Genomic DNA, 14,766 nt, shown 5'->3' with positions numbered 1-14,766 from the left:
AAAGTGTAATGATTATGGGTTGGATTTGATATTTTGTTTTTTGTGGCTAGAATAGCCTATTTTATTTTTTGTGGCTATTTTAGTCCCTAACCCACCAAAACCAACTTCCCAAAATATGTTAAAGAAACCACACAATCAAAGATTGATGACGTTGGGGAGTCTACATTCCCTAAATGTAGAAAATTTTTCTCAAAGTTTAGTTTGAATATTGATTGTATTAATGCAATTTAAAAATGGTTTATTATTTTAAAAAATAATTATTATATCATTCTTGAATTTTTTATCCATTTTTTATTTACAAATCATTTTGCACAAGCTTTTAATTTTAAGGGCAAAAGTGTACATAACGGGGGGAAAAAATTGTATTGAGATGCAATATCATTACTATTTTTCTTAAAGAAAATCTTAGGACTAATAAAAAATAAATTAAAGCTGAAAGCATAAGCAACAAGCATTGATAATGTTATATACACCAACATAAGATTTAAATTCTACAATTTTTGTTGGATGCATAACATTTATGTAAGTGTAACTATTTATTTGATTTTTTTAAGTATAATTATTAATATTCAGTTCATTCTAATTCCATCAATGGTCATTCCTTGTTTGCAGAAAATTAAAAAACAGAAAGTAACAAATTATTTATATTTTATGAAAGTTTTTACAGAAAAAAACTGAGTTATGTTCAGGCAAACAAATAAACCACTGGAGATCCTCATCATCATCATGTACAGCAATTTCATACAAAAACTACCTCAAGTTTGATCACAAACAATTCTCTCAGAGGGACAAATTGCAAAATAAGCTTCTGGGTTTGAACCTCTTAAGAGCCATGTGATTGTGATTCATGAACGATCGAAAAGTCTCCAAAAATATGAAATACAAACACAGTTTCTTCACAAAAAGTGGCTTAATGGAGATGGCCTTTTATGCATGTACAACGATGACCCATCTCATGCACCAGCAAAACTCAATCCTTGAATTCGACCTGGTTTGAGAACAACATTCTAGAAATAAAAAACCGGCCAAGTTGGAGATGATTCAGACCAACACCAACAGAACTCTGCCTATTAAGCCTGTGAGGTACAAGCCTAATAGCCATTTTTCCCTTTGGAGGAAAAGAATCTGCTAAATCCACGTGAATTTTTCTCCGGAGTAGTTCCAGAAGACTTGGAAGGTCGATCTTTTGCATGCTTCGAACTGACTGGTGATCTCAAAAGAGCATTATTTGCTTCGGTGTCAGAAGGGCTGCATGGGGCGTTGTAATGATCCATTGGGGATTCACTACCTACTCTCTGCAAATTGGGAGAGGAGGGACTATCCATCTCGGTCTGATCAAGATCCTGCAAATTCATGCCACTGGTAGTTGGTTCTTCTTCAGTAAAGCCATCACTGCTCCTCTGAGTCCTCTCGCTGTATGGAGACCCCATACGTTCGGTCTGAGGACGCAAACCTTTCAGTTGCTTGCCAAGAAGAAATATGGTTTCTTGACACTCTGCTAGCTTCTCTGCTGCAGCAGATAGCTCCTTCTCCTGCAATAGAAACAGATGCTCCTAAGTACATGTTCTTTGATCAATCAGCCCACCGGTTGAAAGGAAAATGAGAGGAAATTATATAATTTGGAAAAGAAAATAATATGACATGAAGTCCACAAATTGAAGTTTCATTTGATCCTAGCTATAGATCGGTGTGCCTGAATGTTGGGGATTCTTCAACTGATGATTAATTAACATGAATAAAGCATTTGATTAATTGATCCAAAATGCATAAGACAAAATAGTGTAGTTAGAAAATTCAACTATCAAAATAATAAGAAAAGCCCCAACTGTATTGCTTTAAATAGGGATAGCTGTAGTTCTGAAAACAGAAAGGGAAGGAACAGGTCCTGAAAGCAAATTAGAATATTTTTATGAACTTAGTCCTAGGGGATTTCAGTTACAATTTATGTACTTAGGAGCTAAATGTTGAAAGAAAATCTTCAAACACTCGAACAAGCATATAATAATCTGCTGAAGGTGATTTACATGGCCTATATCACCATGTTAGATGTGATCCAGCGTTCGACATAACCTTGGACATAGTAAGCACTACTATTTTAACACATTCCTTCTAGTTCTGACTGCTTGTATCCACTTTAGATGTCTTCTGAAGGACCACAAGACACACACATAGAGAACAAGACGGTTCTCTGCAGAAAAGTTCAAGAGAGAGAGAGAGAGAAAGATTTCACCATTTTTAATGAGATTACCAATCTAGCCCTAGGGATCTCAGTTACAATACATATAGAAACTTAACCTTAAACACCAGAAATTTTGGATGCACAATGCCTGTGATATTATCTGCTCATAACTATCAACTTTCTGAGCAAAATGACAAAATTTCAAAGGCTTACCAGTTACCATTTCATGCGTTTTTATATTGCACAGTTTCACAATGAGGAAATGTAAAACCAAGATTAATGTACAGTTATTATGTAAATATTTATACATATGTATCTGACCAGTGATGTATCTCATATTACACCACCAACTTGTGTCACTCTAAAACATGAGGGATTGCCTCAATTTTCATGTCCAAATGTCCCCCTCAGAGATTCTTTAGCGCACATATTTAAAAAATTTAATGAAACAACATATATTACATAACAAATACAAAACAGATCAAGCTCAAGACCATAAAATAACTAAAATGTAACATTACACTTTAAGGCTAACAAGTCAGTAAGGCAAAAGCCAAGACCTCTACTTCTAAAAAGTTGGAATGCCCGTCATGAAATCTCAAATTTCAGAGAATGCTAGTCAAGACTTCGTTCGTATATACAAATAAAAGGGTAATAGATTATCCATATTATAACTAAGATACCGACTCAATTCACTAAGTTTTACTTCTCCAGGAAGCCATGGAACACTCATAACATGCAATTTCACAACTATTTTTAATTTCTAACAGCATTCGGAGGCAGATCCAATCATATAAAAAAAAATTCAGATGAAGGATGACTGAATTAAAAAATTTGTAGTTTCTTTTGACACAGACTGGGTGAAGTTATAAGTGAAAAACTTATAAGAGTAGATGAACTTGAATATTGGAAACACACAATTGTTACAAGCCCTCACCTGGTTAGTCTTGGCGTCAATATCAGCTGTTGCAAAGCTCTCATTCCTTAAAGAGGGGCAGAGAGAGAGAGAGAGAGAGAGGCAAGAATCAGAGTTAAATCAAGATCTGTACTAGGAATGAAGATATATAAAGAAATAGATACACTTGTATACATAGATAACAGAGTTATAATATTAATAATTTTAGGATGCTAATCCACAAAGCTGACTGCGACTGAAAATGAACATTGCTCAATCAATCCATATCTTTAACTTAATGAACTATTAATGTTTGTGGATATAGGAAGTGCAATCAGAGCTCAGTCGCAAAGGAAGCTAATGGCCTGTTAAGTTTATGGATTTGATAAGGGAAAAGGAATAAAAGTACAATTGAAACCATTACACCTTGTTTGTTGTCCAGGTAAAATAATAAGGAAAGAAAGAATGACAAAAATAGAGGAGAAAGTTCTAGTTCTATAATATCTTTTTTTCACAAGTTCTTAGCGTTTCATTTCTAAAAAAAAAAAAAAATTAAGTGGGAGAGAAAATGTGTAGGAAAATGGGTTTTCCTTCTCACTCTTCTCCTTTTCCTATTCCCTTACCAATTTAGAGTTTTAAACAAGGCCTATGGAAAACAAAAAAAATGTGTATTGAGAAAGGAGAGTAGAGGAATAGATAAGGTCCTCTACCACCCCAATTCTGAAGGTTAGATTAGTCCTTTTAGGATGTGTGGTTGGTTTGACCCTAATGAAACTCCTGTTGGTATTACCCCGTTGTGTGAATATGAATATTCTTTCCTTTCCTCTAGTTCAAGAGAAAGGAGACTTGCAAAGGTAAAATTTCTACATTTCTATTTTTACGATGTATGACATACAGAATGCAGCAAGTTCAATAAAACTAAAATTAATCTTGGCCTTAGTACTGATAATAACCATCAGTTTGGGCAGGATGGCCACTCAATGCCTACCCATGCAAAAAAATGTCAAGTACTAACCTTTGCAATTGCTCTTGGAGATCCTTGCATTTGGCCACAGCATCCTGATGGTTCCTCCTTTCCTCTTTAAGCTCATTATCTAAACTTTCTGTTTTCGCTCGCAGCAGATTCACTTCAGTTTGAAATTCCTCCGCACGTGTTTCAAGAGACTTGTATGACTCAGCCATACATTTCAGCTGTGTCTCAGCCAAGCTGTTCAACTTTTGAGAAGATGTTAATTGTGATTTGACTTCTGCCAGAAGCTGCTCTGTTTCCTGAAGCTGACTTTTAGTGTTTTCCAGATTTTCAGTACATCTAGCCAGATCCAAAACCATGCTATCTTTTTCTAGTTTTAATTGTTCAAACTCCTCAAGTGAGCATTTCCATGATGTGGCATTTGATCCGAAGCTTGGGATGAAACTTCCTTCATGGGGAATATCGGGATCAGAAGTGGAATCAGAAAAGTGAGCACAACCATTTGGATATATCTCTCCCAATGTGTCCTGAACCACCTTATTCTCAGGTAAAGCAACCTTGTCGATGCAGTCACAACTATTGGTTTCTACTTCATTACTATTGAAGCCCAGGACATTATTAAAGTGAAGTTCACTGGCTTTGTTTAAAACATGTGAAAGATCAAGAACATAATCAAGCAAACTTGTTTTGCTGTGAATAACCCTATCAAAGGTGGCAGAGAACTCCTGGATTTTTTGGCTCAATCCATCACCATCAGGAGATGAGCCCTGGATAGACATAGCTTCTTTCTCCAGATTCAAGACAAAGTCATGAATCTGAGATACGGCAGCTGCCAATTCTTCGCTAATGGTATGTACTGTTGCTCCATCTGGCTTACAATCTTTGGACATAGAGATTTCCTTCGCTACCGGTTCTTCAGACCCCTCAGGACAGGCCTGTCTATCACATGTGGCATCAGAACTGTGACTTTCTTCCAAAACACAACCCATGGAGTGCTGATGCAGACTATCATGTGTTTCCTGCACAACAAGTCTGATGTCATCCAAAATCTTTTCCATGTCAGAGTCCTTAGACATACACTCAAACAATGTAGAGATTCTTGATCGAAGCTTTGCCAAGGGTAGTGAATCAGCATCAGATTGTGGATCCATTACTGACAATTCCAGATTAGAAGGCACCTGATTTGCCAACGAATCCAACTCAGGCTGTTCTTTAGAGTGGAAATCTGAATCAGGTATCACTTCTTCTGAAGTATCTCGGTTGGTGATTTCTGAAATATTATTATTTGAAACATCAGAACCAGAGATGGCTCCATTTGAATCATTTGATAAATTTGCCAATTTCTCCATCTCCAGGAAGTCATCCATAAGCTGCAGGTGATTTGTACCTTCAGCCTTGTTAGGCTTCTCAACATTCTTATCCTTCTTGAAATGGGAGAGCTCAGAGATCAATGCTGTAGCCCAAGAACCAGCACAACTTCCATCATCATCATTTCCATCTTCAGACATGGAGGTAAAGCTAGGTGGACTGCTAGCATTTTGACTTAAGGAACCTTCAGTGGGGATGTGGACATTAGATTTTGACGGATTTTTCTGCTGATTATTAGCTTGAAGTGTTTCTAAACTTTGAAGCTTGCTAACTGTCTTAGCACAAATACTTCTGGAAGCTTGCAATTCACTGTTGCGCTTTGCCAAAGCTTCTTTCAACATCTTCGTTTCTTCTTCCATTGCCAATAGACGTTCTGTGAGAAACTCATTCTCTTTATGGAATTTTTGTACACTGTCAAAGGAAAATTCAGGCAATTGGGATGGGTGTGGACTAGGAGGCTTTACAGGAGACTTCCTTAATCGAGTGTCTCCGTAATCCCGGCCTAAGCTCTCAACTTCTAACTTCATTTGGGCCAGTGCTGCAGGACCAGGCAACTTCTTTCGAACAAGACCACGCAATCTTTGGCACTCTGCTTCCAGCTTAGCTATTTTCTTTACTCCTTCCAAATGCTGCTTGTTGGCTACTTCTGCAGATCTTACACTCATATTCTTTTCCTCATTGCGGATTTCTAGCTCTTTTGCAGCTATATGGTGTTCGTACTTAAGTGAATTTATTTCTCTCTCACATGATTCAATATTGCTCTTCAATAATTCAATCTCGGCCTCTGCTTGTGATTTTTCTTCACTTATCTTAATCAGCATGTTAGAACGCTCCTGCAATGACCTTGAAAGTGCAGCATTTTCTGCTGCAGACCTGAGGAGTTCTTGGTCCAAATTAGCTATCTTTGCCTCGAATTCAAGCTTTATTTTATCGCACTGCTTTGTTTTGGTAAGAACAACTTCATGCAATCTCTGTTCATGTTCTTCCTTTAAATTTCGTATTTGTCGCATGCACTCCTTTAAAGCACCATCTAAATGCGAAGCTCGATCTTCAGCAGTAAGCTTCAAAAGTGTGACAGATTCTAGATGATTTTTCAGTGCCAAAGCTTCTGCCTCAGCCTTTTCCCAACCTACAGCATAAAAGGTTTTAATTTTTAATACTCATGACAAATCAAATTAAAAAAGGAAAAAAGAAAAAGGTTGGTCATTAGACAATGTGTATTAAACTAAATTACTAGAGCTAAATTTTAAATATTATTACACAAAAAGAAAAAAAAAAAAAAAGAATGGCAGAAGTGCACAAGTTTCTTTTCCTTCTATATATCTCAATTAGAGATCAACATCAAACCTGAGACAGCTTCTTCAGCAACTTTAGTATGTTGTTTCACTAGGTTGTCCTTGTTAGTCATCTCTGAATGGGCTGCAGATAGCTGTTCGTTCAAATCCTGAACTTCATCTTCTAAAGTCTTCACTTGATCCTCATAAGTCTTCACTTGGTCCTCATATGACTTCACTTGATCCTCCAATCCAGTTAGATGTGAATACGACTCCATGGAGATTTGAACATAGTTTGGTTTTTTGTAATTCTCCTGTTACCAGAGAGGTAAATAATTAATTAATTGGAGAGAGAGAGAGGGGTTAAAAAGAAGAATATTGGATCAACTGCATGAAAATGAAAAACAATCTACAAAGCAAGCAACTATTTCATTGGATCCACTTCTGACAGTGAATCTCAAATCATCATATGCTAGCACAAAGAAAAATATGAAATATGTTCACTAAAATGAATTAATCAGGAAAAGGAGGTGCAAAAATATGCTTAAGATAAAATTTTGTATTGATTTGTCCTTTTACAATTATAATTCCAAATTTATTTCATTCCTGAGCAATAAAATTGCATGCAGCTGAAACAGTTTTCCATCCGTAAAACACTGGAAAGTGTGCAATTAGAACCATTTGAAAGTTTCACACAAATGCTAACTGCAGGGAGTAGCAAAGCCTCGAGTTTGATTTAGTGCATGTCAAAAGGTATTAACTGTCACATTCCTTTCAACCTTGATAATAAAGGAAATACCCGTGCTAAAACAAACGGTTCTGAGATCAAAAGATGGTAGAAATCTCTGAAGTAGGCATACAACAGGTTCAATGATCAAACCCAGATTGAACAAGAAGCTCTCACAGTTCATCAAAGATTTGAAAAGCAGTATGCACGTAACAGCCAAATGTATTCAAAGCTACATTTGATACCAATTTGCAGTGTTTAAATTTGCAGGAAATTCAACATAATCAGGGGGCTACTGATAGGAATCATGGAGGGCTAGATAACTGGTAAATACAGTAATGGCCATCAAATTTGAAATGCAGAAATAGGGGTTGTTTGACAACTGGGGGGGGAACACCCACATAAACGTAATGCCTAGTCTCCCGACACTGGATTTAAAGGAAACAGATATCCAAAAATAAAATAAAATAAAATTGGAATATGATCAGTTTTTAAACTGAAGAGTAATAAATAAAATCAGCCAAATTATATAACGGTGTTAAATGTTAATTGTCACACCTGATCACCCTGAGAACCAGCTGAAGCAGCAGCAGTCTCTAAAGTAGCAACTACTTTCTCAGCTCCAGACTTGTCAGAGGATTTTTTCTTCCAGGGCCAACTTCTCCTGTCCATCTCAGACTGTATGGTTTGCACATATGCAAATTAGCCACAGACTATCAGAATTTAATATTTTGCAGGAATTGATTTATCAAAATACATCTTTTTGCTTTTCTTTCTTTCACCCCTTTTCCTAAGTTAAGTATGAGCTTCACTTGTTAGTTACTTAAGAGGTTTGAACCACAACTCACTGCTGCCCCTTCATTGCACAATGTTCAGCCAAAATTACAACATATAGTGAAATTGTAGTTTGAAATAAGTTTTTAATCAAATAAAATTTCATCATCAATATAGGAAATCGATGTAGTGTTTCAAACTTCATTTTCGATGTTTCTGCCTACATAATACCAGGTCAGAGGAACAGACAAGACCAGGGGCTCACTAACAAGGATGAGAAAAATGGTTGAGTTAGGACCTAATCATATTCAAACAAAGGTTATAAAATAATAAAGAATTCAATCAATTTACTGAGAAGATTGGAGAGAGAAACATAGGGTCAATGAGTGTGGTTCTATGGATAAATGGTTTTGAATTATTATAGATGCAAATGTGTAAAATAATATCGACTTGACTATATACATAAATATCAGGCATCAATAGTAATACTACATTAACCATACAAAGAAAGAAAGAGGAAGAACTACAGGAAACTATGTTGTGAAGTGTAAGACAACACCTAGAATGAAGGGATTAAAAAAAAAAAATTAAAATCATCAATTGCAGCAAAATTATTTGACAAGAGAAATAATATTCACTGAGATTTTTGCCCAATTATGAATTTGTTCTGCATTAATATTCATATATTTCCATTGATTGGCCATGAAACTCAACGACTAATATCTCCACTACACAGCTGGAAAACATGAACCCAGATATATAATGCAATTAAATGTTAAAACCCATTTTCACTTTTTTGTGTTTTTTTTTTTTAATTTATTTTTTTAATGAAAATTCACAAAACATTGCAAATTTTGAGGCTTCTGTGGCCATTGTTATTGAGAAAATCCCATGCTCACCAAGGGCACAAAAACAAAAAAAATAAAAAATTTTATTTTTTATTTTTTTTAACAAATCAGGAGCTGGGGAAACGAAAAAGAAAAGAAAAACAAACCGACATACCAAAATTGGCTAAAATCTGATGCCTCTAGTCATGAAAATTGGGTCAAATCAGAGTCCTATAATCATGAAACCAGAGACAAACTATCATTGCTTCACATGCTTCAATCAATGCACATTGAATCAATTGAATGATATCAAACCCAATATAGCTTTTTTAAAAAAAAAAAAACAAACTGAAGATTAAGAAATCAGAAGAAAAGTTCACACACCAGTAACAGAAGATATAGACTGAAGAGATGGAATCAAGCAAAGGCACAGTAAGCAACAGTGAGACCATAAATAAATAAAAAAAAACAGATGGTAGCTTCTTTCGGTTTCAGCAAATCGCTGATAGATGTACGATTACTGACACGAAACAAACAGTTATCAAAACTCAAAAAACAGAATTGTGTAAATTCGCCTCATGTTTCGGGCATTCATATCCCAAAATCTAATCCAATAATAGAAGAAATCAGGAACAGGAAAAACACACCGACAAAAATCAGAATGCAAAATCTCCACAAATGAGAGACCGAGTGTGAGAGATTAAAAACAAAAACAGTAAGATTGTTAAAAAAAACAAAAACAGTAGTTTTTTGTGACGCCATCGATTGACTCGAGAAGAAGAATCCGAGGAGGATAAAAATTAACAGCAATCGACTTACCAGTACACCAATGCAGCTTCTAGAGAGAGAAAGAAACCCAAGTTCTAATTAGAATCAGAACTCAGTTACAGAGATAAATAAAGATCGACTCAGAGACTTTGCTTGCTCTCCTTTTATTTGATCTTTTTTGTGGATTTTTCTAGAGAGAGAATGTAAATGTATATGTATATGTATATGTATATGTATATGAATATATGTGTGTGTGTTATTGTAGTGAGAGAGAGAGAGAGAGAGAGAGAGGGGGGGGGGAGAGAAGGCGGAGGAGATTGAGAGATGGTGGTGGTGGTGGTGGTGGTGGAGTGGTGGTGATTGTGGTGGTGGTGGGTGGAGTAAAATATTCGGAGTTAGGTGTCACTTATATAAAAAGCCAAAGACGTTGGGATGCTCCGAAACATCAGCCTTTAAATAAATAAATCTGGAAAAAAAAAAAAAAAAAATTATGATATTAAGATTTTAAAAAATAAAAGACATATATTATTTTTATAATAATTGGAGTCTCTTAATATTTTTCTTGAGAAATTTTGATACAATTTTTTTATATTTTGAAATTTCTCTAGTTTGCCTAATTTTTGTGATTTTTTTCTGTGTTTTTAAATTTTCCTGGTTTACTTGCAAATTTTTGTTTGATTTGCTCGTAATTTTATCTGTGTTTTGACCAAATTAGATAAAATTTTATCTTTTCATAGGTAAAAAATTTTCTGTGAGAATTAATGCTCTTACTCAAATTTATGCTTGAATTTGAGTTTGTTTACGGGAGTAATCAAATCTATATATTAGCTCTATTTGCTGGAGCTTTTTTAAGTTAAAAGCTAATAATCAGAAAGCAGAAGTCAAAAGCACTCTTATCCCAGCTTTCAAATAATCAGCTTATTTAAGTTATTTCTACCTAATAAGTTATAAGCAGAAATTGCACCAAACAGTTTGGAACAGATTCCCAAATCAAAATAAGTTATAATTACACTCTAGAAACTGTAACAAACAGTCCCATGGGCTCATTTGGCAAACTAGTTAACCCATTTTGAGTCACATCATCTTTCACATTTTTTACCCATAAAAATATATTAAAAAAAAGGTCAAAAAACCAGCTTTTAACAAACTTCCCAAAACACCCCTATATAAAAGAAAATAGAGTTTCTAATCCATAAGTCTTGTGAGAGCTTCAAGTTCCCAATTTAAATTTCATAATTTTTTTATTTTTAAAAATTAAAAAAATCTTCTATTTATTTATATATTTTACAAAAAAAAAATACTTTTAAGAAGTGATTTTATTAAAGTTTTAAAATCTCATACAAAATCTATATACTATTATAATTAAAAAAAACATTGTCATCTTATTAAAGTTTAAAGTTGTAATTCTTTTCTTTTTTTTTTTTTTTGATTTTATTTAATTTTTGTTAATCTGTGTCACAATATGATTAGTTTATAAATTAATTTTATAATTTTAAAATAAAATTTTAAATTTAGATTCTTTCTTAAATTATGTTACCAAAATAAGATCAATATTCATTCATTAATTTATGCATCTTTTATTAAATTATAAAATAAAGTTTTAAATTTAAATTCTTTTTAAAATTATGTTACTACAATTAGAATGATATCAATATTCACATGTGTGACAATGATGTGTCATAATATTATTGGTCTAAACATAATATGTTATTAAATACACGTATTCAAATTATTAATCACTATTAAAAGTTTATATTTTTTGGCAAATTATTTATAAGTCCTATTTGGGTGACTTATACAATATATGGTCTTATGAAAAACTTATAACCCAATACATCTTGTGAATTTCTTGTGGACACATCTGCCCCCAATCTTAATTAATTAATAACCTGACTAATGATTATATCATATATGAAAAATCTAATATTGCCATAGATTGTGATTATATCTATATGGTTAAAAATTTTAAATTCAAAATAACCTAATTAATGACAATATCATATATGAGAAATCTAATATTACCATGAAGTGTGATTATATCTATATGATTAAAATTTTGAAATTCAAAATAATCTAATTAATGGAAATACCGTATATGAGAAATCTAATATTACCATAGATTATGATCATATCTATATGATTGGAAATTTGAAATTCAAAACATAAATGTAACATTTAACATTGCAAACCCAACGTGACATTCGTATGCTTCCCATCTCAAACCCAACGTAAATGTAACATGTAACATCTTAAACCTACCGTAACATTCCCATATGCTTCTCATCTCAAACCTCACGTGACATTTCAATACTCCACCATTGAATTTTGAATAATCTAAGCTCCTAAATGTAACATGTAACATCAACCCAACCCGTGTATTGAACCACCATCACCTCTAACCTAGCGTAACTTCAACATTGAACGATGGGATTCAATCTACATTCAATTACAAACCCAAATTCCCAATGATTTTGTATAACGTACTGTGAGATGTATGTAAAAACTAATTACAATAAAGACATGACACACAATTAAATACATGTACAACCGAACAAATACACAAATGTCATCTACTACATGGTGTATGTGGATTAACATTGCACACTAAATGTAACATGCATCGTAACACGCTCATCCAGGTTCTAATGTACAATTGCTATCCTACGACTTGGTTCACATTCAACATCCAATTAACAACCAAAACCAAATACTCCTAACCCAACCATTGAACCCATACACACTACCCCCCACATCGAACATATCAAAACGCATTAACTATCACAATGTCAAATACACACAACGTTGGCCAAAGTGTTCCTATCAATGAGTGTAATAAATTGTCAATGCCCTATTATAGATGAACAATCCACACTTCAACAAACAGCAACACACTTAAAAAAATAAAAAAAAAATACCACTTGTCCTCAACCAATTAGAGTCGGAATCTATCAAAGGAATTAACACACAACTCTCAAATTTCATCATATCATTGACCATATCCACATCCATTTAAGCAGCATTTTGAAAATATACTAGAATAACATGATAAAGGCGAAAAAAATTCGCACGATCATTGCCTGTAGACTTGTTTTTCCTAAAAGTCTTCCCAAACATGATATGATAAATGAGAAAATAAGATATAATACGGAAAACAAATTAGGGATACAATAGTACACTAATATCATTCATTTACAACTCATAGGACCTTATGAAACATATTCCTATTTAAATAGGATTTCAAACTCTAAAATAATAATTATAGGACTTTACATTAAATAAGTCTTCTAAATATGGCTTATAAATATTTTTTCTTTTTATTTTTTTATCATCTTTTGTTTTAAATTTTATGAAAAAAAAGATTATGTCTTTCTAAACTATAAGGACTTAAACAATAAATTTTTTTAATAAAAATATTTTTTTAACAAAATACAAAAACATTAGGAAAATGAATGACTTTTTTAACAATTGCCAAACATAATGGATTCTATTATTATTATTATTTTAAAATTTCAATTGTCAATTAAACAAATTAAAATAACTTTTTTTTTTTTTGCTTAAATAGTTAAGAAGTAACTTTTACTAAAATCAAATAGAAATAAACATTTTTTTTCTATTAAAAGTGATAGTGAAACTTACTTTTTTTTAATGAGAGCTATATGTGATAATTTATTATTTTAGCAATGTTACAGATTTACACTTTTATCCACAATGATGTAACAAGGGAGTTGAGCCCCATGTCATTATATAGCAAATTAAGAGTTGACACATATGATACCACATCATTGTAGATACAATTGTGGGTGTTTTTTTGTGGGTTTCAAACATTTTTCTTATTGTTCATCTAGATTTTTTTAGTACTTGCGAAACATAATGGATCCTATTATTATTTTTTTAAATCTCAGTTGTCAATTAAACAAACTAAAATAAAAAATGAAATTTTTTGGCTCAAATTGCTAAAATGTGAATTTTTCTAAAACAAATAAAAATAAATGTTGTTTTTTTAATTTTAATAAAAGTGATGGTTTGTGAAATATTTTTTTATTTTGAAAAAAAATGAGGGTTATAGGTAATAATTTATTGGTCATTTATAATTATTTTTAGATTAAATGAGAATACCATTCAAAATTTTATTCTTACCTTCTTTCTTTTTTTATACAAATACTTTTATTTTGTAGAAATTTAATGTATTTAAATATTTTATTGTAATTTTTAAATTAAAAATAATTTTTGAAACATCATATTTAAATTATTTTATGCCATTATAAAATATAATTTTTTTAATATCAACTTATTTGATGATCCATTTCTTAAAGGTGTATTTGCTTTTGTTCATTAATATTAAATTTTTAATTAATCTTATTTATTATTAAAAAAATAAATTTGCAAATAATTTTATATATTTATATATACAATTTTGTTTCAATTGTTCAGGTTATTTGGTGTCTCTGTCCAAGTCCATTCAAATTTATTCGAATTTTACTTAGGTTCTCACCAAATTAAAAATTATATTGCACAATATTTAAAAATTTAAAGGCTTGACTCGAGTTGCTTGGGTTTATAACTCGCTTTAATTTACAATTTTAGTAAGGAAGTTGAAAGTTATATTATTGAAATTGTGACAAATTAGAAATTGATACATAAATTGTGATAAAATTGTAAAACTTAAATTGTAGGGTTCAATATTTTTTATTTTCATAATTTACATACAAAAATCAAATATTTATATTATTTCATATAAACATATTTTATTAATTTTTTCATACCAGCTTTTCACGAATTGAGTATAATAACAAACTCATACAAACAAATATATATATATATATATATATATATATATATGAGAGGGTAATTTGTACCTAAACTGGGCCGAGCTGAGAAAATGGGTCGTTCTTTGGGCCACAGTAAAAAGGGCTGGATGAAAGGGGGCTTGTAGTTAGCTCGGTCCTGGTAAACTTTATTGTTATCTCGGTCCAAAAGAACCTTG

The 14,766-nt window shown here is 32.4% G+C and overlaps 1 protein-coding gene across 3 annotated transcripts; it reads right to left on the bottom strand.

Annotated features, from left to right (window-relative positions):
• Positions 1-616: 616 nt before the first annotated feature.
• Positions 617-10,211, bottom strand: LOC114275254 (filament-like protein (DUF869)). 3 transcript variants are annotated; one of them, XM_082922277.1, is made up of 7 exons: positions 9,399-9,642; positions 9,190-9,245; positions 7,972-8,091; positions 6,760-7,000; positions 4,090-6,541; positions 3,117-3,162; positions 617-1,532 (listed from the first exon to the last, which is right to left on the bottom strand). In XM_082922277.1, exons 3-7 carry the CDS (start codon positions 8,083-8,085, stop codon positions 1,092-1,094), a joined length of 3,294 nt encoding a protein of 1,097 aa, XP_082778403.1. In that variant the 5' UTR covers positions 8,086-8,091; positions 9,190-9,245; positions 9,399-9,642; the 3' UTR covers positions 617-1,091. The 3 variants fall into 3 exon arrangements, with proteins under 3 accessions (XP_082778403.1, XP_028073063.2, XP_028073064.2); XM_028217262.2 differs by lacking the exons at positions 9,190-9,245; positions 9,399-9,642 and adding an exon at positions 9,834-10,211; XM_028217263.2 differs by lacking the exon at positions 9,190-9,245 and having other exon boundaries at positions 9,399-9,781.
• Positions 10,212-14,766: the final 4,555 nt, after the last annotated feature.

This window comes from Camellia sinensis, chromosome 3, assembly GCF_055761805.1.
Source record: "Camellia sinensis isolate YWXY chromosome 3, ASM5576180v1, whole genome shotgun sequence".
Classification (NCBI taxonomy): Eukaryota; Viridiplantae; Streptophyta; class Magnoliopsida; order Ericales; family Theaceae; genus Camellia; species Camellia sinensis.
The sequence above is the reverse complement of the archived record's forward strand: the minus strand, read 5'-3'. Positions and strand labels throughout refer to the sequence as shown.

Coding starts and splice junctions, on each gene's coding strand:
- LOC114275254 (XM_028217262.2), bottom strand. CDS start 8,085: ATGGACAGGAGAAGTTGGCCCTGGAAGAAAAAATCCTCTGACAAGTCT. Junction 6,542..6,759: donor TGCTGAAGAAGCTGTCTCAG/GTTTGATGTTGA, acceptor TTTATGCTGTAG/GTTGGGAAAAGGCTGAGGCA. Junction 3,163..4,089: donor CTCCAAGAGCAATTGCAAAG/GTTAGTACTTGA, acceptor CCCCTCTTTAAG/GAATGAGAGCTTTGCAACAG.